General features: G+C 38.5%; 1 protein-coding gene across 1 annotated transcript in view; it reads right to left on the minus strand.

Annotated features, from left to right (window-relative positions):
- Window positions 1–26,501, minus strand: part of ADGRL4 (adhesion G protein-coupled receptor L4) — a 707,438-nt gene that overhangs the window by 342,799 nt on the left and 338,138 nt on the right. The window contains exon 4 of the mRNA XM_044085751.1: window positions 24,553–24,623. Within this exon, the coding sequence (XP_043941686.1) occupies window positions 24,553–24,623 (71 nt within the window). The remainder of the gene's footprint in view (window positions 1–24,552; window positions 24,624–26,501) is intronic.

A 26,501-nucleotide genomic window follows, 5' to 3' on the forward strand; every position in this document is an offset into this window, starting at 1 on the left:
GGAGCGACACGCATACCAGCAAAAACACGCTCACAACGGCTAACACGCATGCACACATGCTTAGACAGACTAGAATTTGCTTATTCGGATTAAAACGCGTGCACACCAGTGCAAACAAGTTTACAGGTGTTTAAACAGGCTCCTACATGCATATTCTGCCTTAAACACGCGCATTCATGCTTACACACGCGCACTCTATCTTACTCGTGCCTACCAGTGCGCACACGAGTGCATGCACGCCCTGCAAGAAACTTTGGTGTTATCCATAGTGTACACCTTCCATTTCTTGGCTTTCCCATGCCTACTTGTTGACACTCCTCTTTCCATGATGTGTGACTGGCATCTTTCACATGCCACTGTGCTCCAATGAGCTGCTTTTCTTTCATACATTCCCCCCTGTGATGTCACCTATCTCCTACTCTGTTACTCCCCCTTATCCTACTCCTACACTGCACGGAATTTGCTCATTTCCTATGTAACAGTACGATTTGCTATCCTATCACTCATTTACATAGGATTGTCTACTAATGTTTAGTTACATGTCTTACACTCAGCTTCCCCCCTTAGCAACCACTACTCGGTGGCCATGTTGTTTTAGCCTGCTATTTCCTTCCATTGAAAATTCATGCTTTGCATAAACCCACATATGTGGGTTTAATTTTTTTATTTTTCTGTTTGTTTATAGTGCAGCCCGTTTGTGCGGCGCTGCGCTATGTTTAAACTTCACTGAAAAAAATATATATATTTTATGTTTGCATCAAGGTACATTGCCAGTGGCCACATATTTGGCCATTGGCATGCTACCTGGGACATTTTCAACCTTTATTTGGAGCTGACAAGGCTCCATTGTGTTATTTGCAGAATGGTACTCAGTTATCAACTGAGTACATTTCTGCAGATAACACAGCTCTTACACGGGCAGGTTTCTGCTTCCTGGATCGCAAAATTACCTCATTTGCATGCCTTTCGGCTGCAAGTGAGGTAATTAGCATATCCACACCCTGTCCGTGTAAGAGCCGTTTTAGGTGCTCTCTTACACGCACATTCAGGCTGTTCCTGGATCGCGATGGCTGCATGGAGTCTTACACTACCCTTAGACTCCGTGCAAGCCATCGTGAATCCTGCCCATTATTCTTAAAATGTTTTGTAATACTTTGGAGCTTTTCTCCCTGGGCCTCAGTTTAGTCCTACCTAGTCAGACTTTCCGAATAATCAAATGTATGTATATATATATATATATATATATATATATATATATATATATATATATATATATATATATATATATATATATATATATATGGGTCTACCTGAAAACACCGACATGCAAAAACAACAAAATCACCGACACCACAAAACTGAAAGTTCAAAAACACAAAACTTCACATGCCCAACAAACCACAATCCCGACAGTCAACAAACAAAACAAATCCCCTGTCCAAAAAGCACACACACAACACAAGCACACCAAAAACCTTACAAACCTACACTAAACCTTGCAAACACAACTATCTATGCACTAACCTTAACCCAAACTCTAACCCTAAGGTCCATCACTATCGCACACTCACCTAACCCGCACCCTAACCCTAACTAACTTAACCCATCCCTAACCCTAAAGTCTGTCACTATCACACACTCACCTGACCCGCGCCCTAACCCTAACTCACTTAATCTGCCCCTAACCCTAAAGTCCGTCACTATCGCACACTTACCTTACCCGCACCCTAACCCTGCCATCCGTCACTACCACATACTTACACACTAGTGCTCGTTTGACATGTTGATGTTGTCAGCATCGGGATTTTCAACTGTCGATCATCTCCGTTGTCGATCTTCTGGTGTCGGTGTTTTATATATATATATATATATATATATATATATATATATATATATATATACACACACACACACACACACACACACACACACACACACACACACACACACATGCACACACACACACACACACACACACACACACACACACACACACACACACACATATATATATATATATATATATGTCTATATATGTATGTGTGTGTGTGTTGTCTGTGTGTACAGATATATATATATATATATATATATACACACACACACACACACACACACACACACACACACACACACACACACACACACACACAAACTTGTATCCATTAACTTCATCTGTATTGTAGTTGTTTATTTAGATTATGCATTTTCTTATACTACTGGTCTGTACTGCAGCTCTGTGAATTTACCCTCAGAATTCCCAGCTACTCCATCTGATCTGTATCACTTCTATTGGTACAGCTCATCGGTTTAATATGTTAGTCATGTATCCTGACAAAAGTACAACCATGACAACTGAAACCACTTCTTCCCTTTTTTCAGCAGAGTAGTATCTCTTTGATTCTACTAATTTTAATAGTCCACTTTTTTTGAAGTAAGGCTTAAAGTATGTAAAACAAGACCATTAGTAACTGTATATAGAGCAACAGCTGCTCAGAGCATTTTAAAAACTCCTGTACTTTAAATAGATTTGATAGAAGGTAGTTCCTTTCAGTTATAAACATTGTATTTGAAAAAAAAAAAACTTGAGACCTTGGAAACTTCAATAGTCACTGTTTCAGTCAAATTAAATTGACAGTAAGGCATTTTTATGATATAACAAAAAGAGTGGTTTTACACCTACACATACATTTTAAATCAATCAGAACCAAGGCTATAACCAAAATGGAGGAAATGTTCTAGTTTGTTGAGAATTCTTGGGGCCAGTTTTATTAAAATGAAAAGCAATAATATGCCTTATCTGGAAATGATTGTCTCTTTATTACAGCATGCAGAGTCTTTGTTTCTCAACAACATCTAAATATGTAATCAGTTTCATTCAGTCACTGCACTAAAGTATGGCCTCCTTTCTTCCTAAAACCAACTAAAAATGAAAATGCTGAGAAACATAAAAAAAATGTAACAATGGCAGCAAGCAGTCATAAAAAGAATATAACAATAAATGAAATAAAAGTGGCTGTCACTTTGGTTTGGGGGAGAGCTCATATTTGTGATTTAAGTGCAGTGACTCTCATTCAGTTAGTCACTCAACTTCTGAAACGGTAGGACAGAAGGGGAGGGAGTGCCCTCTTCAAGGCTTATAGATTAGCCCTCCTATTATGGTACTGTTGGAGTTGTCAATCTGCTTAGTCATCTTTTAATGTATATCAGAGCAGAAATGAAAAGTGACGTCCCGAGGGGATGTCCTTAGCAGCGTACACATGTCAAAGTTCATTTTTGTTTGCAATCTTGTTGGTATTACAATATATAAGCATAGGGTTATTGTGAGGAAGGCACTAAAAAGATAACCAAACTGAGGAATTCTCCATGAGTTTTCCTTTTGCCACATAAAAATTCATGAGGCATTCATCATCTGTACAGTATTTAAACAGAAGGACTGTTTCTGAAAATTACTTATTTATGGATATGTCTGGTTGATGCTAATGATTTTGGAAAAAACACACTGTTATATATAGCATAAAACTGAAAACATACCTTAAGATTCAGAAAATGACTCAGTCACTTCATGTGCTAACTGCCGCTTGGTCAACTAGCACAACAGTGAGCATATGCAATTCAGAAACAGTTATGTCTACAATAAGAATCACATGGCAGTGCTGTCAGACCTGAACATGGCAGCATATATTTCTTGTTGGTGCAGGCATCCCTCTACATATACACATACACATTCAGACACTATTGCACACACACACACACACACACACACACACACACACACACACACACACACACACACACACACATGCTCACACACCATGACATTCCTCCACACGTATCCTTATCTACCCATTAACAGATAAACACCCCCACAGCTAATCACTCATAGAAACACTGATACATTCATCCATACTTACACTGTAATACACACACACACATACACACACGCACACACACATGCACACATACACACACACTGCTCAACTTACCCACATTTTAAGTACTCTCATAAGAGTGAATAGTGATTGCTATGTTTTTATGGTGGATGCTTTTTCCTCCTAAACTAAAAGTTTACTCTGCTGGGGATTCTCTGAATCACTCAGCTGAGCAAATCCAAACCAGAAATGCTGACATTCATGGGGGAAACAGCAGACCGCTATTTATCATTAGCCACTCCCCCACATCATCTTGCAGAACTATAATATAAATATATATGGTTTACTATCAAAATAATGAAATGCACCTTACTGTCTGTCAGAAGGTTGAATGGACAGGCACAAAAAGGCAAAACTGTGAACACAAATCCTATTGACTCCAAAACGCTGACACGTAGCTTGTGTTTGCAGTTTTGAGTGTCAGTGTTTTGAATTGGATCGCACTACAGTGGGTATTATGAAAATAACCCTTTTCCTCACTGTAGAGCAATCTTGGAGTTAGAATATATTATTAGCAGGGGGCTTGGGAGGCACAGGGGAGCTTGCCCCCCTACAAAACAGTAGAAATATGCATGCATTATAGACAGTGTATTTTGTGGATGGTGAGCAGTCCAGTCACTGTCGAATGTTGACTCTTGCCTTACGAACAAAGCAGCATTCTGAGCAGTCGGCTTGCTGTTATTTGTTGTTCCGGTTCAGGGATGTGAATATTCATGGTTAGGGCTTTCAATATTTTGATAGTAAACCTATATATATATATATATATATATATAAAACAAACCTATATATATATATATATATATATATATATATATATTTATACGGATTCACTTTATAATCTTGAAATACTGAAATATCAGATTTCAGTATCTCGAGACTATAAAGCCGAAAACTCACAAACTCAAAAACCAAAACAGCAAAATTCAAAACCACGAACGTTAACAAAATACTGCACCACACATACAAACACAAATATACCTACTTTCCGACCCTACAACAAATCAAAACAACACACATGAACACAACAAAACAAACACACACGCCCACCTTTCCTATAAGCAGGGGGGTCAAACCACACCCCCACTACTTATAAATATATTCTAACTCCGAGGTCGCACTAAACACCGAAAGACAGAAAACCCACCACCACACATTCTACACCCCCCCCTTGCACAAACACACATCACATACATACATACATAAAACTCTCAACCCTGACACACTCATACTCTTACCTACCTCCCTAACCCACACCTAGAACTCCCCAACAGACTCACAAACAAACACTCCCCAAAACCCTTAAAAAACATAACACTTACCTAACGCGCCATCAGTACCGAGGGATCAACATTTCTGGGTTCGATATTCTGCAGTTTCGCGTAATTGCAGATTCGACAATTTGGTCTCAAGATACGGAAATCTGACATTTCAGTATTTCGAGATTCCAAAGTGTTTCCATACACACACACACACACACACACACACACACACACATATATATATATATATATATATATATATATATATATATATATATATATATATATATATATATATATATATATATACACACACACATATACATATATATATATATATATATATATATATATATATAGATATATCAGAAGTGTTTAGAAAGCTAAACAAAGGCTACATTTATCCTGCAGTATGGTCCTAATAGGATGCCTTTCTGTCTGAATACTGCAGTCAAGTAAGTTAAAATCTAATACACAGGTGCAAGAATGGTTCAAAATAAAGAAAATGAAAGAGAGAAAAAGAAGTTCATTTACAACAGCATTCTTTTAAAAAGTGATATTTAAGGAAAATGGTATTTAAGTATTGTGTTAATGGAAGTCATCGCTATACAGAAGTGTGCAGGAAGATCAAGGTAAAAAGACAAGTTTGAGAGGCAACGTCCGGGAAACAGGTAAATATGCCAGCTCATAAAGTGGTTGCATCATCCACTGAATATGATAGAGGGAGAAAAAGATGATTAATAAGCTGAGAGATATAAAAGTTGAGGAAGGTAGAGTAAGAAGATAGAAGATTAATGTCATGAAGAGAGGTTGTAAGGTTTCATTATATTGTTTGTGGTGGGCAGAAGGAGGTACTGAAGGGATGTGATATGATGTAAGGTTTCATTATATTGTTTGTGGTGGAAAGAAGGAGGTACTGAAGGGATATTATATGATGTAAGGTTTCATTATATTGTTTGTGGTGGGCAGAAGGAGGTACTGAAGGGATATCATATGATGTAAGGTTTCATTATATTGTTTGTGGTGGGCAGAAGGAGGTACTGAAGGGATATCATATGATGTAAGGTTTCATTATATTGTTTGTGGTGGGCAGAAGGAGGTACTGAAGGGATGTCATATGATGTAAGGTTTCATTATATTGTTTGTGGTGGGTAGAAGGAGGTACAGAAGGGATGTGATATGATGTAAGGTTTCATTATATTGTTTGTGGTGGGTAGAAGGAGGTACTGAAGGAATGTCATATGATGTAAGGTTTCATTATATTGTTTGTGGTGGGTAGAAGGAGGTACTGAAGGGATGTGATATGATGTAAGGTTTCATTATATCGTTTGTGGTGGGTAGAAGGAGGTACTGAAGGGATGTGATATGATGTAAGGTTTCATTATATTGTTTGTGGTGGAAAGAAGGAGGTACTGAAGGGATGTGATATGATGTAAGGTTTCATTATATTGTTTGTGGTGGGCAGAAGGGGGTACTGAAGGGATGTCATATGATGTAAGGTTTCATTATATTGTTTGTGGTGGGCAGAAGGAGGTACTGAAGGGATATCATATGATGTAAGGTTTCATTATATTGTTTGTGGTGGGTAGAAGGAGGTACTGAAGGGATGTCATATGATGTAAGGTTTCATTATATTGTTTGTGGTGGGCAGAAGGAGGTAATGAAGGGATATCATATGATGTAAGGTTTCATTATATTGTTTGTGGTGGGTAGAAGGAGGTACTGAAGGGATGTCATATGATGTAAGGTTTCATTATATTGTTTGTGGTGGGTAGAAGGAGGTACTGAAGGGATGTGATATGATGTAAGGTTTCATTATATTGTTTGTGGTGGGCAGAAGGAGGTACTGAAGGGATGTCATATGATGTAAGGTTTCATTATATTGTTTGTGTTGGGAAGAAGGAGGTACTGAAGGGATGTCATATGATGTAAGGTTTCATTATATTGTTTTTGGTGGGTAGAAGGAGGTACTGAAGGGATGTAATATGATGTAAGGTTTCATTATATTGTTTGTGGTGGGTAGAAGGAGGTACTGAAGGGATGTAATATGATGTAAGGTTTCATTATATTGTTTGTGGTGGGTAGAAGGAGGTACTGAAGGAATGTCATATGATGTAAGGTTTCATTATATTGTTTGTGGTGGGTAGAAGGAGGTACAGAAGGGATGTGATATGATGTAAGGTTTCATTATATTGTTTGTGGTGGGTAGAAGGAGGTACTGAAGGAATGTGATATGATGTAAGGTTTCATTATATTGTTTGTGGTGGGCAGAAGGAGGTACTGAAGGGATGTCATATGATGTAAGGTTTCATTATATTGTTTGTGTTGGGAAGAAGGAGGTACTGAAGGGATGTCATATGATGTAAGGTTTCATTATATTGTTTGTGGTGGGTAGAAGGAGGTACTGAAGGGATGTGATATGATGTAAGGTTTCATTATATTGTTTGTGGTGGGTAGAAGGAGGTACTGAAGGGATGTGATATGATGTAAGGTTTCATTATATTGTTTGTGGTGGGCAGAAGGAGGTACTGAAGGGATATCATATGATGTAAGGTTTCATTATATTGTTTGTGGTGGGTAGGAGGTACGGAAGGGATGTCATATGATGTAAGGTTTCATTATATTGTTTGTGGTGGGCAGAAGGAGGTACTGAAGGGATGTCATATGATGTAAGGTTTCATTATATTGTTTGTGGTGGGTAGAAGGAGGTACAGAAGGGATGTGATATGATGTAAGGTTTCATTATATTGTTTGTGGTGGGCAGAAGGAGGTACTGAAGGGATGTCATATGATGTAAGGTTTCATTATATTGTTTGTGGTGAGTAGAAGGAGGTACTGAAGGGATATCATATGATGTAAGGTTTCATTATATTGTTTGTGGTGGGCAGAAGGAGGTACTGAAGGGATGTGATATGATGTAAGGTTTCATTATATTGTTTGTGGTGGGTAGGAGGTACGGAAGGGATGTCATATGATGTAAGGTTTCATTATATTGTTTGTGGTGGGTAGAAGGAGGTACTGAAGGGATGTCATATGATGTAAGGTTTCATTATATTGTTTGTGGTGGGTAGAAGGAGGTACTGAAGGGATGTGATATGATGTAAGGTTTCATTATATTGTTTGTGGTGGGTAGAAGGAGGTACTGAAGGAATGTCATATGATGTAAGGTTTCATTATATCGTTTGTGGTGGGTAGAAGGAGGTACTGAAGGGATGTGATATGATGTAAGGTTTCATTATATTGTTTGTGGTGGGTAGAAGGAGGTACTGAAGGGATGTGATATGATGTAAGGTTTCATTATATTGTTTGTGGTGGGTAGAAGGAGGTACTGAAGGGATGTGATATGATGTAAGGTTTCATTATATTGTTTGTGGTGGGCAGAAGGAGGTACTGAAGGGATATCATATGATGTAAGGTTTCATTATATTGTTTGTGGTGGGTAGAAGGAGGTACAGAAGGGATGTGATATGATGTAAGGTTTCATTATATTGTTTGTGGTGGGTAGAAGGAGGTACTGAAGGGATATCATATGATGTAAGGTTTCATTATATTGTTTGTGGTGGGTAGAAGGAGGTACAGAAGGGATGTGATATGATGTAAGGTTTCATTATATTGTTTGTGGTGGGTAGAAGGAGGTACTGAAGGGATATCATATGATGTAAGGTTTCATTATATTGTTTGTGGTGGGCAGAAGGAGGTACTGAAGGGATGTCATATGATGTAAGGTTTCATTATATTGTTTGTGGTGGGTAGAAGGAGGTACAGAAGGGATGTGATATGATGTAAGGTTTCATTATATTGTTTGTGGTGGGCAGAAGGAGGTACTGAAGGGATGTGATATGATGTAAGGTTTCATTATATTGTTTGTGGTGGGCAGAATGAGGTACTGAAGGGATATCATATGATGTAAGGTTTCATTATATTGTTTGTGGTGGGTAGAAGGAGGTACAGAAGGAATGTGATATGATGTAAGGTTTCATTATATTGTTTGTGGTGGGCAGAAGGAGGTACTGAAGGGATGTGATATGATGTAAGTTTTCATTATATTGCTTGTGGTGGGTAGAAGGAGGTACTGAAGGGATATTATATGATGTAAGGTTTCATTATATTGTTTTTGGTGGGTAGAAGGAGGTATTGAAGGGATATTATATGATGTAAGGTTTCATTATATTGTTTTTGGTGGGTAGAAGGAGGTATTGAAGGGATATTATATGATGTAAGGTTTCATTATATTGTTTTGGTGGGTAGAAGGAGGTACTGAAGGGATATTATATGATGTAAGGTTTCATTATATTGTTTGTGGTGGGTAGAAGGAGGTACTGAAGGGATGTGATATGATGTAAGGTTTCATTATATTGTTTGTGGTGGGTAGAAGGAGGTACTGAAGGGATATCATATGATGTAAGGTTTCATTATATTGTTTGTGGTGGGTAGAAGGAGGTACTGAAGGGATGTGATATGATGTAAGGTTTCATTATATTGTTTGTGGTGGGTAGAAGGAGGTACAGAAGGGATATCATATGATGTAAGGTTTCATTATATTGTTTGTGGTGGGTAGAAGGAGGTACTGAAGGGATGTCATATGATGTAAGGTTTCATTATATTGTTTGTGGTGGGCAGAAGGAGGTACAGAAGGGATGTGATATGATGTAAGGTTTCATTATATTGTTTGTGGTGGGCAGAAGGAGGTACTGAAGGGATATCATATGATGTAAGGTTTCATTATATTGTTTGTGGTGGGCAGAAGGAGGTACTGAAGGAATGTGATATGATGTAAGGTTTCATTATATTGTTTGTGGTGGGCAGAAGGAGGTACTGAAGGGATGTGATATGATGTAAGGTTTCATTATATTGTTTGTGGTGGGTAGAAGTAGGTACTGAAGGGATGTGATATGATGTAAGGTTTCATTATATTGTTTGTGGTGGGTAGAAGGAGGTACTGAAGGGATGTGATATGATGTAAGGTTTCATTATATTGTTTGTGGTGGGCAGAAGGAGGTACTGAAGGGATATCATATGATGTAAGGTTTCATTATATTGTTTGTGGTGGGTAGGAGGTACGGAAGGGATGTCATATGATGTAAGGTTTCATTATATTGTTTGTGGTGGGTAGAAGGAGGTACTGAAGGGATGTCATATGATGTAAGGTTTCATTATATTGTTAGTGGTGGGTAGAAGGAGGTACTGAAGGGATATCATATGATGTAAGGTTTCATTATATTGTTTGTGGTGGGCAAAAGGAGGTACTGAAGGAATGTGATATGATGTAAGGTTTCATTATATCGTTTGTGGTGGGTAGAAGGAGGTACTGAAGGGATGTGATATGATGTAAGGTTTCATTATATTGTTTGTGGTGGGTAGGAGGTACGGAAGGGATGTCATATGATGTAAGGTTTCATTATATTGTTTGTGGTGGGTAGAAGGAGGTACTGAAGGAATGTCATATGATGTAAGGTTTCATTATATCGTTTGTGGTGGGTAGAAGGAGGTACTGAAGGGATGTGATATGATGTAAGGTTTCATTATATTGTTTGTGGTGGGTAGAAGGAGGTACTGAAGGGATGTGATATGATGTAAGGTTTCATTATATTGTTTGTGGTGGGTAGAAGGAGGTACTGAAGGGATGTGATATGATGTAAGGTTTCATTATATTGTTTGTGGTGGGCAGAATGAGGTACTGAAGGGATATCATATGATGTAAGGTTTCATTATATTGTTTGTGGTGGGTAGAAGGAGGTACAGAAGGAATGTGATATGATGTAAGGTTTCATTATATTGTTTGTGGTGGGCAGAAGGAGGTACTGAAGGGATGTGATATGATGTAAGTTTTCATTATATTGCTTGTGGTGGGTAGAAGGAGGTACTGAAGGGATATTATATGATGTAAGGTTTCATTATATTGTTTTTGGTGGGTAGAAGGAGGTATTGAAGGGATATTATATGATGTAAGGTTTCATTATATTGTTTTTGGTGGGTAGAAGGAGGTATTGAAGGGATATTATATGATGTAAGGTTTCATTATATTGTTTTTGGTGGGTAGAAGGAGGTACTGAAGGGATATTATATGATGTAAGGTTTCATTATATTGTTTGTGGTGGGTAGAAGGAGGTACTGAAGGGATGTGATATGATGTAAGGTTTCATTATATTGTTTGTGGTGGGTAGAAGTAGGTACTGAAGGGATGTGATATGATGTAAGGTTTCATTATATTGTTTGTGGTGGGTAGAAGGAGGTACTGAAGGGATGTGATATGATGTAAGGTTTCATTATATTGTTTGTGGTGGGCAGAAGGAGGTACTGAAGGGATATCATATGATGTAAGGTTTCATTATATTGTTTGTGGTGGGCAGAAGGAGGTACTGAAGGGATATCATATGATGTAAGGTTTCATTATATTGTTTGTGGTGGGCAGAAGGAGGTACTGAAGGGATATCATATGATGTAAGGTTTCATTATATTGTTTGTGGTGGGCAGAAGGAGGTACTGAAGGGATGTCATATGATGTAAGGTTTCATTATATTGTTTGTGGTGGGTAGAAGGAGGTACTGAAGGGATATCATATGATGTAAGGTTTCATTATATTGTTTGTGGTGGGCAGAAGGAGGTACTGAAGGGATGTCATATGATGTAAGGTTTCATTATATTGTTTGTGGTGGGTAGAAGGAGGTACTGAAGGGATATCATATGATGTAAGGTTTCATTATATTGTTTGTGGTGGGCAGAAGGAGGTACTGAAGGAATGTGATATGATGTAAGGTTTCATTATATTGTTTGTGGTGGGTAGAAGGAGGTACTGAAGGGATGTGATATGATGTAAGGTTTCATTATATTGTTTGTGGTGGGTAGAAGGAGGTACAGAAGGGATGTGATATGATGTAAGGTTTCATTATATTGTTTGTGGTGGGTAGAAGGAGGTACTGAAGGGATGTCATATGATGTAAGGTTTCATTATATTGTTTGTGGTGGGCAGAAGGAGGTACAGAAGGGATGTGATATGATGTAAGGTTTCATTATATTGTTTGTGGTGGGCAGAAGGAGGTACTGAAGGGATATCATATGATGTAAGGTTTCATTATATTGTTTGTGGTGGGCAGAAGGAGGTACTGAAGGAATGTGATATGATGTAAGGTTTCATTATATTGTTTGTGGTGGGCAGAAGGAGGTACTGAAGGGATGTGATATGATGTAAGGTTTCATTATATTGTTTGTGGTGGGTAAGTAGGTACTGAAGGGATGTGATATGATGTAAGGTTTCATTATATTGTTTGTGGTGGGTAGAAGGAGGTACTGAAGGGATGTGATATGATGTAAGGTTTCATTATATTGTTTGTGGTGGGCAGAAGGAGGTACTGAAGGGATATCATATGATGTAAGGTTTCATTATATTGTTTGTGGTGGGTAGGAGGTACGGAAGGGATGTCATATGATGTAAGGTTTCATTATATTGTTTGTGGTGGGTAGAAGGAGGTACTGAAGGGATGTCATATGATGTAAGGTTTCATTATATTGTTAGTGGTGGGTAGAAGGAGGTACTGAAGGGATATCATATGATGTAAGGTTTCATTATATTGTTTGTGGTGGGCAAAGGAGGTACTGAAGGAATGTGATATGATGTAAGGTTTCATTATATCGTTTGTGGTGGGTAGAAGGAGGTACTGAAGGGATGTGATATGATGTAAGGTTTCATTATATTGTTTGTGGTGGGTAGGAGGTACGGAAGGGATGTCATATGATGTAAGGTTTCATTATATTGTTTGTGGTGGGTAGAAGGAGGTACTGAAGGAATGTCATATGATGTAAGGTTTCATTATATCGTTTGTGGTGGGTAGAAGGAGGTACTGAAGGGATGTGATATGATGTAAGGTTTCATTATATTGTTTGTGGTGGGTAGAAGGAGGTACTGAAGGGATGTGATATGATGTAAGGTTTCATTATATTGTTTGTGGTGGGTAGAAGGAGGTACTGAAGGGATGTGATATGATGTAAGGTTTCATTATATTGTTTGTGGTGGGCAGAAGGAGGTACTGAAGGGATATCATATGATGTAAGGTTTCATTATATTGTTTGTGGTGGGTAGAAGGAGGTACAGAAGGGATGTGATATGATGTAAGGTTTCATTATATTGTTTGTGGTGGGTAGAAGGAGGTACTGAAGGGATATCATATGATGTAAGGTTTCATTATATTGTTTGTGGTGGGCAGAAGGAGGTACTGAAGGGATGTCATATGATGTAAGGTTTCATTATATTGTTTGTGGTGGGTAGAAGGAGGTACAGAAGGGATGTGATATGATGTAAGGTTTCATTATATTGTTTGTGGTGGGCAGAAGGAGGTACTGAAGGGATGTGATATGATGTAAGGTTTCATTATATTGTTTGTGGTGGGCAGAATGAGGTACTGAAGGGATATCATATGATGCAAGGTTTCATTATATTGTTTGTGGTGGGTAGAAGGAGGTACAGAAGGGATGTGATATGATGTAAGGTTTCATTATATTGTTTGTGGTGGGCAGAAGGAGGTACTGAAGGGATGTGATATGATGTAAGTTTTCATTATATTGTTTGTGGTTGGTAGAAGGAGGTACTGAAGGGATATTATATGATGTAAGGTTTCATTATATTGTTTTTGGTGGGTAGAAGGAGGTATTGAAGGGATATTATATGATGTAAGGTTTCATTATATTGTTTTTGGTGGGTAGAAGGAGGTATTGAAGGGATATTATATGATGTAAGGTTTCATTATATTGTTTTTGGTGGGTAGAAGGAGGTACTGAAGGGATATTATATGATGTAAGGTTTCATTATATTGTTTGTGGTGGGTAGAAGGAGGTACTGAAGGGATGTGATATGATGTAAGGTTTCATTATATTGTTTGTGGTGGGTAGAAGGAGGTACTGAAGGGATATCATATGATGTAAGGTTTCATTATATTGTTTGTGGTGGGCAGAAGGAGGTACTGAAGGAATGTGATATGATGTAAGGTTTCATTATATTGTTTGTGGTGGGTAGAAGGAGGTACTGAAGGGATGTGATATGATGTAAGGTTTCATTATATTGTTTGTGGTGGGCAGAAAGAGGTACAGAAGGGATGTGATATGATGTAAGGTTTCATTATATTGTTTGTGGTGGGCAGAAGGAGGTACTGAAGGGATGTCATATGATGTAAGGTTTCATTATATTGTTTGTGGTGAGTAGAAGGAGGTACTGAAGGGATATCATATGATGTAAGGTTTCATTATATTGTTTGTGGTGGGCAGAAGGAGGTACTGAAGGGATGTGATATGATGTAAGGTTTCATTATATTGTTTGTGGTGGGTAGGAGGTACGGAAGGGATGTCATATGATGTAAGGTTTCATTATATTGTTTGTGGTGGGTAGAAGGAGGTATTGAAGGGATATCATATGATGTAAGGTTTCATTATATTGTTTGTGGTGGGTAGAAGGAGGTACTGAAGGGATGTCATATGATGTAAGGTTTCATTATATTGTTTGTGGTGGGCAGAAAGAGGTACAGAAGGGATGTGATATGATGTAAGGTTTCATTATATTGTTTGTGGTGGGCAGAAGGAGGTACTGAAGGGATATCATATGATGTAAGGTTTCATTATATTGTTTGTGGTGGGCAGAAGGAGGTACTGAAGGAATGTGATATGATGTAAGGTTTCATTATATTGTTTGTGGTGGGCAGAAGGAGGTACTGAAGGGATGTGATATGATGTAAGGTTTCATTATATTGTTTGTGGTGGGTAGAAGGAGGTACTGAAGGGATGTGATATGATGTAAGGTTTCATTATATTGTTTGTGGTGGGTAGAAGGAGGTACTGAAGGGATGTGATATGATGTAAGGTTTCATTATATTGTTTGTGGTGGGCAGAAGGAGGTACTGAAGGGATATCATATGATGTAAGGTTTCATTATATTGTTTGTGGTGGGTAGGAGGTACTGAAGGGATGTCATATGATGTAAGGTTTCATTATATTGTTTGTGGTGGGTAGAAGGAGGTACTGAAGGGATGTCATATGATGTAAGGTTTCATTATATTGTTAGTGGTGGGTAGAAGGAGGTACTGAAGGGATATCATATGATGTAAGGTTTCATTATATTGTTTGTGGTGGGCAAAAGGAGGTACTGAAGGAATGTGATATGATGTAAGGTTTCATTATATCGTTTGTGGTGGGTAGAAGGAGGTACTGAAGGGATGTGATATGATGTAAGGTTTCATTATATTGTTTGTGGTGGGCAGAAGGAGGTACTGAAGGGATGTCATATGATGTAAGGTTTCATTATATCGTTTGTGGTGGGTAGAAGGAGGTACTGAAGGGATGTGATATGATGTAAGGTTTCATTATATTGTTTGTGGTGGGCAGAAGGAGGTACTGAAGGGATGTGATATGATGTAAGGTTTCATTATATTGTTTGTGGTGGGCAGAAGGAGGTACTGAAGGGATGTGATATGATGTAAGGTTTCATTATATTGTTTGTGGTGGGTAGAAGGAGGTACTGAAGGGATGTGATATGATGTAAGGTTTCATTATATTGTTTGTGGTGGGCAGAAGGAGGTACTGAAGGGATGTGATATGATGTAAGGTTTCATTATATTGTTTGTGGTGGGCAGAAGGAGGTACTGAAGGGATGTCATATGATGTAAGGTTTCATTATATTGTTTGTGGTGGGCAGAAGGAGGTACTGAAGGGATGTGATATGATGTAAGGTTTCATTATATTGTTTGTGGTGGGTAGGAGGTATGGAAGGGATGTCATATGATGTAAGGTTTCATTATATTGTTTGTGGTGGGTAGAAGGAGGTACTGAAGGGATGTGATATGATGTAAGGTTTCATTATATTGTTTGTGGTGGGTAGAAGGAGGTACTGAAGGGATGTCATATGATGTAAAGTTTCATTATATTGTTTGTGGTGGGTAGAAGGAGGTACTGAAGGGATGTGATATGATGTAAGGTTTCATTATATTGTTTGTGGTGGGTAGAAGGAGGTACTGAAGGGATGTGATATGATGTAAGGTTTCATTATATTGTTTGTGGTGGGCAGAAGGAGGTACTGAAGGGATGTCATATGATGTAAGGTTTCATTATATCGTTTGTGGTGGGTAGAAGGAGGTACTGAAGGGATGTGATATGATGTAAGGTTTCATTATATTGTTTGTGGTGGGCAGAAGGAGGTACTGAAGGGATGTGATATGATGTAAGGTTTCATTATATTGTTTGTGGTGGGCAGAAGGAGGTACTGAAGGGATGTGATATGAGCGATGATGAGCAGAATCAAGGCAGCAAGCTTGGAGATGATGAAAGGGGTGCAATAACAATAAGGGTAAGTGTTTAGAGGGAAAGGATGCTACAGACACAGGATGTAGATATATCAGTATAATGTCCTTAGATAAGCTGAGAGATAGCATAATGTATAATGCACTATACAGACAGATAAAAAATGTTATCTAACCAGGAGATGAGCAAGAATACAACAACATGTTCATTTGGTGTTGTCTTAATTGAGACATGATAGATTTTACCTAAAGTATTTGTTTAAGGGTAAGGTAGAAGGAGTTTTAAGAATGTAGGCGGAATAGATATAGTCACCAAAAGAGTTGTTTGATTTAGTTATTAGGAGTAATTTTTTTTATCTACGGAATGAAAAGGCTTATTTCATGAGTAGTTTTCAAGGATGTCAGTTAGGCCTGGGCATTTTTCCATGCTTGTGAATAAGGTTGTATGTGGTAAGTAGCTAAGATAGAGTCAGGGACTGAGGCAGTTAAAGGCAGTATAGCTACTTCAGTGCTGCACATTGGTCAGAGTTTACGCTTGGTTGTCTGAAGATGAAGGAGAATAGAGGTTGTATAGTGGAAAGCTGGAAGGAGGAAGGTTGAAGTAATACATATTCTAGCATTACCCCTTAGATAAGATGTTATCTGGTAGAGGGTGCAAATTGTTTGATCATTTTTAAGCACATCAGCTACATTAGTCACATTTCAAGTTGTCATAAATTATTGTACCCAGTAGCTTAGTGTGAGTTATTAATTTGTACTTTATGTTGCTTGCGGAGGTTAGAGTGAAGTGGAATTTCTGGTCAAAAGAATTGCTTAATGTGAATAAGATAAGCCTGGATTTTTAAGGGTTTAGAAATTGAGAACAGGATAGCCATATTTCAATAGTGATGAGGGAATCCATGGGATACATGCAAATGAACTCCTTAAGGACATCAATTGCCTTCAGTTATATGGCTTCTGAATGCCTACAACATTTTACTTTTTCTCTTTAAGCATCAACTGCCTTCAGTTATATGGCTTCTTAATGCCCATGGTGTTTTACTTTTTCTCTTTAAGTTTTTATGGATATAGTCAGGCCAATAAAACCAAATCCCACTAGCCTTGGACCTGCTTGTTCCAGCCTTCTTATGACCTCATCAGCACAATATAAGTGGACTGTTTGTCTATACTTTATAAGCATATTGTCTTTAAATCCAGCTAATGTCCATAACCATTAAGGTGTCTGCAAAATATTCCAACTAACATCCAAACAACAGAGTAAAAAGGTCACAGAGACAAACCTGTATTACAGGAGTTTTAAGGTATCACACAGTGAAAACTCTAGCTTGGACAGGTTTTTTGTGCAGCTCTTTATTATTCTTTGCTAATTGGTTTGTATGTGTGACCTTTTCACTCTTTGGTTTGGATGCTAGTTGGATATAATATGTACCATAACCCATAATAAATAAACCTACCTCCTGTCCTTCCATTGCTCCACTCTTCACTTTCTGTACACCTAACCACTCACCATAGCGCCGACCAAGGTCTGTTAGAAATCTACAAGTCTAAAAAATCCCTAGGCCATTCTCCGTACAGTTATACTGTTGCTCTTGCCTGGAACAAAATAACTCTAACCATCCAATCCATCCTAAACAATCTTGGCTTCAAGAGGGCCTTATGAAACAAAATCCTTAACTCCTGGCTCTGCCTCTGTCTTAATACCTCCTAACCTCCCACCCACCTACCTCAGTTCTCTACCTCTTCCTCTAAGTTCCCCTTCTTGACCCCCTCCTACCCCCTTCTCTACCCACTAACACAATTTTTCTGTGCTACACACTTCCCCATATTCACTCCTAACCTTCCATTATCTCCCCTCCTATCCCTCCCCTTCACACACATCCTTGTTTCTCCTTCTCCACTACCTACATCCTCTTTTTTTCTCCTCATCTCCTCTCATCTACTTGTACAGTCACTTTGCAGATAGTTCTACTCTCCCTTGAAAACTTTTCTGCTGCTGCAACTTATTACTAAACCTTACAATTCTCCCTGGTAACTTTTCCTGTCTTCTTATTTTACTACTAAATCATGTATTCATACTTGCACCAAGTTTTTAACATCACTATGTTTAATCTGTCTTTGCTTGTTAATTATAGAATTCATTAATCATCATTGTCATTATTTTTATATTTTATGATTTTATTTTTTATTGTTTATTATTCTTGTTATTTTGCTGGAGATTTTCTCCCCAAACTTCGTCTGAAAAAGGGCTCACACCCCTATCCCAGTTAACAAGTGTCAAAATAAATAAACAATATTTTGCAGGCACCTTAATGACTATGGACAACAGCTGGGTTTAAATATGTTGTGTTTCTACAGTATAGCCAAACAGTCCACTTATGCTGTGCTGACAAGGTCATAAGAAGGCCAAAACCTGCATGCCAACATCCAGTGGAGTTTGGCTTTATTTGCCTGAATGTATCCATAAACACATACAAAAAGTAAAAAGCTATGGACATTTGGAAGACATGTAGCTGAGCACTTGATGTCCTTAAGGGGTCATTTGCATGAGTTTTAAGGCATCACACAGTGAAATCTCTTGCTTGGCTAGGTTTTTCTTGTAGTTTCTTTACTAATTGGTTTGTCTGTGTGACCTTTTTACTATTTGGTTTGTACTTCTCATCTGAGCTTCACTGGTAAATATTCTGCATTGGGGTTCTTGAAGCCTTATGGACAAAGGCACTCAACTCAGCACACTAGGAACAATTATCCTACATATGAACAATCGTCATACTTAGCAATCCATGAATAAGCATTATAGCCAGCACTCCACGACTGATAATCATATTAAGCATTCCATAGCTGATCCTCATTCTCAACAGTTCCCACATGCACCATATTCAGCACTCCAAGAATGATCATTATACTTAACATTCTATGGTCGATCATCATACTTAGCACTCCCTAAATGATATTCATACTCAACATATGAAAGATCATCATTCTCAACACTTCATGATAGCTCCTCTTTCTCAGCATTTCACAAATTATCATAATGGTGAAGGTCTTCTCCCCTCATGCACAAGCTACAAGGCTCAATCCTGATTTCCAGCCAATGCCTATATGCAGTTTGCATTTTCTCTCCAAGTCCCTGCGGGGTTCCTAGCACTGCCCAAAAACATGCTGTGTGTTTATAGGTTCATAGGTGGGTATTAGTCTATCAGCCCAAGGACCTACATAAGCCTAGACAACAAGGTTCCCTGGCTTACGCCACCCAAGAAAGTTATTTTCTCGTGCCACTGTTGAGCAGAGACACAGAAGTGATCCCCGAGGTGTATTTCCTATTTCCCATCCACTCATCAAGATTTTTCATGAAGAGTGCTAATGAAGAACTTTGCTTGACATAGATGGGTAGCCTTTTCCAGAGTATGGGAAGTCTCTGGGGCAGGAATCTATCCCTCCAGCATGTCCTGTTTATTGTGGTGACAAGGTTTAGGTGCCTAGAGAGTGTAGCTTGGAAGGATTGGGATTACTTTAGGTGTAGCATGTTCAACAGCTCTGGGTTTGACATAGCTTTATATGTTAGGCAGAGATCACCTCAGAGTAGGCGATATGCTACGGAGTAAAGCTGGAGTTTTTGGAGATGGTCATTGTAGGGCATTTGTTTGAGGCCAGTAATCCTCTTTGTGGATTTCCACCTCAAACTCAGCCAAGGATGGAACTGTGAACAGTAGCACTGTCTCTAGATGATACCTGGTAAAGGCAGAGTTGTATAGATGAACCACTTTGGGCATCAACTATGGTGCATGGCATACTCAAGATAGGAGAAGACAGATCACAGGCACGTCATGTCAGGCATAGCCACTCAGTGTAAAATTTGGCTCTAGGTGATTAGATCATGTTGACCAGTGTCTACAAATGGGCATTGGTATTTTCTGGTCACAACTGGCTTGAGGACCCAGCCTACTCAGACCTATGGCAGGGACCCATGTTAATGGTGGAAAGGGTGTATGTGTCTCTATTGGCCAATGTTGGCCTGCCATAAAACTCAGAACCCTTAGGCCAATAAGCTACTGGCTGTGCGGTATCCAGTTACCCAGCTTGGGTTACCTAGAATTGCTGTGTTGAGCAAACGTTAGACATAAAACTAATCAACATGGCAAACATGAATTATGAATTGTTACACTCAGTGTAGGTTCACTGACAGGTTGCAGTTTGGGAATAGACAACATGATGGTAAGGAGGCCAGACATCCAATGTATTCAGGAGACATGATGAAAAGGCAGTGCTGCAAAGCCACTTGAATTAGGGTCCAGCATCTACTATGCAGGAGGAGGGCAAACTAGAAATGGTGTAGGAACTGTGGTGAAGAAGAGGCTTAAGGAGACAATGAGGAACATCATCAGTATTAGTGACAGACACTTGGCAGTCAGACTCCAGAGTAAGGAGAGGGGACTAATCATAATCTCAGCCTTTGCCCTACAGCAGGGGTGTGATAATGAAGAAAAGAATGTGTTCAGACAGCAATTACAGGACCTACTAGATTAAACAGGACAGCATGGATTGGTGTTCATAATGGTTGACCTGAATGAACATACCAAGATAGACAGAACAGGGTATGAGGACTGCCTTGGTCCACATGGGTGAGGTAAAAGGAATAAAGAAAGACATACCATTCTACACTTCTCTCTGGCAAATGGCTTGATGGTGGTCAACACATAGTTAATCAAGAGACAGACAATCACAAGATCACATAAAAGAGTGACCAACATGCATTTTAGGTAGATTTCTGCCTAGTGAGGAAATGATGCTGGGGTACAGTGCGTGGATGTGATTTTGCAATTGCTGAAACAGATGGCACATCGCAAAAAACACTGGTTGCCACAATCAGCTGCAAACAGCAAGAAGAGATGTCTCAAAGATCAACAGAAACTAGGCTGAAGACCTGGAAGTTGACAGAGAGAAATCACAAGCATTCAAAGAATTACTCAAGATTCCATCTCATTAAGAAGAAGAAGAGGACATAGATGAAGTTGAAGAAGAATGGCATTGCCTCAAACAGCAGGTATATGGACTACAGAACAGATATGTAGGAGAACCAGGTATGGAAATAAGGCACCTAAGGAACACTTGTAGTGGAATGCTGAAGTCCAGGAAGTCATCCAAAGAAAGAAGGAGTGCAGGAAAAAGTGGGAAACAGAAAAGGCTGACCAGGCTAAGAAGAAAATACTGTTGGCTTACAGAGAGGCTAACAGAGGAGTTGCAATAACAAAAAAACAAGTAATCAGAGGGACTATACCAGCTTCTGGAAAGTGATTTAGTAGATGGCAGAAAGAAACTCCATCGAGTTGCAAGGCAATGACAGAAAGAAAGAATATAGTCAGACACTCTTCATAAGGGTTGCCAGCAAGAACATGTTCACCAGCCCACAGGAAATCAAAGACAGATGGAAGGAATACTTTCAGCAGCTCCTGAATGAAGAAAACTCCACATAAGCTGTACTGCCCCAGATGCAGCCTATGATAAAAGAAGAGGAAGAGATCGCTGTAGAAGAAGTAAGAATAGCACTAAGGAAAATGAAGTCAGGGAAAGCAGTAGGCTCAGATGAGGTCAAAGCAGATATGATCAAGATGTCTGGTGAGCTAGGAATAAATGATTCCTGATGGTACTTATAGTATGGAGAGAAAGGCATATCCCATATGAGTGTTCAATAAGCACATTAGTGCCAGTGTACAAGAACAAACTTATCAAACTCCTGTCATACTGCATGAAAGTTCAGGAGAGAATTATTGATAAATGAATACTCAGAGTTGTAGAAAGCAAGTGGTTCAGAGTCAGATCAGGATGCAGCACAACTGACCCGGTGTTTGCAGTGAGACAGATACATGACAAGAAGCTAGAGATGGGGAAAGAGTCCAACTGGGCATTCCTAGATTTGGAGAAAGCATATGACAGGGTTATAAGACAGCCAATTTTGGCAGTCCTGTGGTGGTTTGAAGACCCTTAAACATTGATAGAATTAGTGCAAGCTATTGCAGGGGCCCAATGATTCAAGAATGAACAGTATTTGGTCTCACAGAGGGGTTCCAAGTGGGAGTTGGTTTATCAGCTCTTATCCCACTGCTGTTTATACTGGTGATGGACTATATCAGCAAATAGGTTGGACAGGACAGATCAACAAACCTACTGTATTCAGATGATGTGGTATTACAGATAGACTCTGAGCAAGGGGAATGGAATGTAAATCTGAAGGCATATGGGATGAAACTGAGTACAGATGAGACAGTTATCAAGAAAGCAAATGATGAAATAAGAAGAAGGTGTGAACTGAGACAGGGAAAATAGTGGAACATGTTTACAGCTTCAAGTATTTGTAAAGGGTGGTTGAGGAGAAGGGAAGTTCGAATGAGGAGGTCAAAGATAGAATCAGAGGGGCTGCAGCTAACTGATACAGAGTATCAGGGGTGGTGTATGACATAAGAATGCCAAACAAGCTGAAAAGTAAGGTAGACTAAACAGTGGTGTTACTAGTACTTCTGTATGGTACAGAAACCTGAGCAGTAATTGCAGAGCAAGTGATGGAGATGAAGTGCCTTAGATAGGAGGTAGGATGCACACGTGGGACAGACAAAGAAATGAGGACAACAGAGCTCCAATTGCTGAGAAGGACAAAGAGAACAAATTAGAGTGGTTTGGGTACATGTGCAGAAATGCAGAAGACAATCTATTGAAGAAGATCTGGGACAGACAGGAAGAAGGCAAAGCAAATGAGGGCTTCCAGCAAAGACATGGGTGGATGGTGTGAGAGAAGACATGAGGCAGTTAGTCATGGCTGTCAAAGAAGGTAGGAGAGTGGCACTGAATCAAAAAAGAGAGATGGCACAGTTGACATGACACCCTGACCCCATGTAGAAAAATGGGAAAAAGATGGTTGATGATGATGATGATTACTCAACACTTCATGAATAATCATTGCAGTCTGGACTTCAAGAATAATTATCACACTGTGTGATCAATTATCATAATTAGTTCTCCATGAATGCTCATCATACTCAATACTCCATTATCGGTCATCATACTTAGTACTCCATGAATAATCATCGTACTGAATACTCCATGATCAAATAGCATACTTAGTACTCTACTCCATGAATAAGCATCATACTCAATATTCCATGATTAATCATCATACTCAATACTCCATGATCCATCAGCATAGTTAGTACTCTGTGAATGATTATCATCCTCAATACTCCATGATTAGTCATCATACTTAGTACTCTATATAGAGCATCATATACAAACTCCTGAAACGATTACAATAATCTGCACTTCAAAAATGATCATCACACTTCATGATTAATCATCATACTTAATACTCCATGAATGGTATTTATACTCAATACTCAATGGGTGGTAATCATAGTCAACACTTCATGGAAGTACATCATAAAATAACTTCTTGGTTTCACATTTTATTTGCTGAACACTTTTAATGACATGCTTTCTTTAAGTGACCATGGAAAGAAACTATGAGAACCCTGAAAAAGTTTGGAATCTATTTATTCCAGTGTCTTGTAATTTGCAAATTAAATAGCTGCCAAAGTTATCATCTAGCAATAATTGCTGGAAATTACTAGAACAATTATAACAACTGGTTGGGTCACCAGTGAAGTTACCCCATAGTGTCCCACTCATTTATTCTTTGACAGGTAGTGGTACATAATGCTTTATTAACATTACTCATTCCATCATAAGTAAACATAGCTACTAGACAGGAATGCTTGTCCAGATTGTATAGAATAGCAATGCTAAATATGACATTTTGGTTTTCTAAAGCATGGGATATTGCCAGAAGTACTGGTATTTCTCAACACATGCATCACACTCTATTTTAATTTCTGGCACAATCTCCACCTTCCTGTTGACAGAGGTGAGCCATCTTACTCCCTTCACACCTCTCCCTCTCATTCCAGGTTTTATAGTTGCTTGAGACACAAAATGAACTTCAGTCACCTAGGTCAGGTTTTAACCCTTCATATTAGCAGAGCTTGTAGAATTTCAATCACATCTGTTTATTCTTTAATATTGCTGTAAAATATTATTCCATACCTCTGACAGAGTCCTTCTTGTATTTGTGGATACACAGACACTGTTTAAATGGCATACAGCCTTGGAGTTTTCTGGGAAAAACATAAATAACTAATGTTAGTGAAAAGATTTTTGTTATAATGCATTTGTCCTGATAAAGAAATAAAACAACTTATAATATCATTTGCAAATGTGAACTAGATGTGCAAAGTAAAGTTTAAAATGTCTTTATTCATGAATATCCAAGACACACTGAATGCTCTTCAGACATTTTGTTTTTGTAAAAATCAGTACCGTATAATTCTGAAATGGTTGTTGTTTAAAAGGATAAATGAATTACACATTGCAGTAGGGATTTGCAAAAAAATTTGCATGGGAGCAAATTGGTGTAAACCCATAACATTTTGAGTCGTATTCCCAAGCAAATTCCACATGGGGCATAGCATTTCACCAAAGATGCAGTTACTGCCATACATTAGTAATCCATAAAGAAATAGACAGGATGAAACATATGAATGAAAAAGCATTTGGGGATGCTATAATTGTTTGTTAAATACTGTAAAATTCCATAAAACCTTGGGTCACTGTAGCACTCATATAAGGTGGACGTATAAACTGCTGTATTGTAATACATTAAGATCTTCTGTCTGCTACAGCCCAACAAGCAAATATGCTGATTGTACAGGAGTTGGAAACAAGTAAGGAGATCAGGTGTCATCATCAGTTCCCGCTATGGCAGTTGCTTCACCAAGAAGTTGTCAGCAGTAAATGAATGAACTTTGAGCATTGCCCATAAATCTATGTAGCCAGTGGAAAACCCTATCTCACTAAATACATGGTTAGCTACTGCTGGGAGATCTCAAGTCTGGGACATCCCATATGCAAAGAAAATAGTTAAGTCCCCGACCAATCATTCGTACTTCCCAGAAAAGTTCTTGGCTATAACATGTCATGGGGCTGGGAGCTAAATCAACATCCCAGCAATATTAGACAAGAACCACGTAGCTGTGGAACAGTTTGCTGATATTTCATGCTTCTTCCATGTACTCAGCATCACTAGATTCACCCAGCTGAGCAGGTGAAGAGGCATACATTAATACAGAATTCACTTCCCAAAGTTTACAACACATTTAGGCAAGATAGATTGGAAAACCTACTGTCTGTGTGACCATAACCAGTTGATTAATGCTCATAATGTCATCAGTGGAAGATTGCCAATGTCTTGGAAAGGTGGTTATACTTGGATTTTGGAATAGATGGAAATATTTACCCCTCATCTCTCTCTCTCTCTCTATATATATATATCTATGTATACATATATATATATATATATATATATATATATATATATATATATATATATATATATATCTATATATATATATATTATATCTATCTATATATACTTTAATGAGAAAACACACACAGTAGTAGCAAGCCATAAAAAACAAAAACACAGCAGCCGCTTTCCATCCACCAGGGACTTCTTCAGAACACTAAATAAAACTACTACCAGCCTTAAATACTAAATGAGCATTAATTAATTAATTAAAAACATGTTTCGGTGACCTCCTGCACCAGTGATGTATTGGCACCAAGTAACATGTGCCACATCTGTACTGCAAAATGCATCATTCATCATGGTTGCAGTGTGTTGGACAATGTACTCTAAGGACAAGGGGGTGTATCTGATCCCCCATTTGCTGAACATATGTCCGTAAATCATGAAATATATCTTCCAGATATCATCTAAAGAAAATACAGGAAGTTATTGCCAATTTCTCCCAAGTCCCAATATCTGACGCTGGCCGTGCAGCCATCAAATGAACTGCTCCTTTTTTCTTAATTCCTCTCCTCTTCCCACGGATGACTTGGGGGTGTAATGCGTGGTAAGAGTTAAAAAGAAGTGTTGCTTGGCTTGACTTAAAATTAATGACAACTAGTAATTTAGTGTAACCAACACATATAAT

The sequence above is a fragment of the Protopterus annectens genome, chromosome 10.part0, assembly GCF_019279795.1.
Source record: "Protopterus annectens isolate FY-2018-M chromosome 10.part0, PAN1.0, whole genome shotgun sequence".
NCBI lineage: Eukaryota > Metazoa > Chordata > Ceratodontiformes > Protopteridae > Protopterus > Protopterus annectens.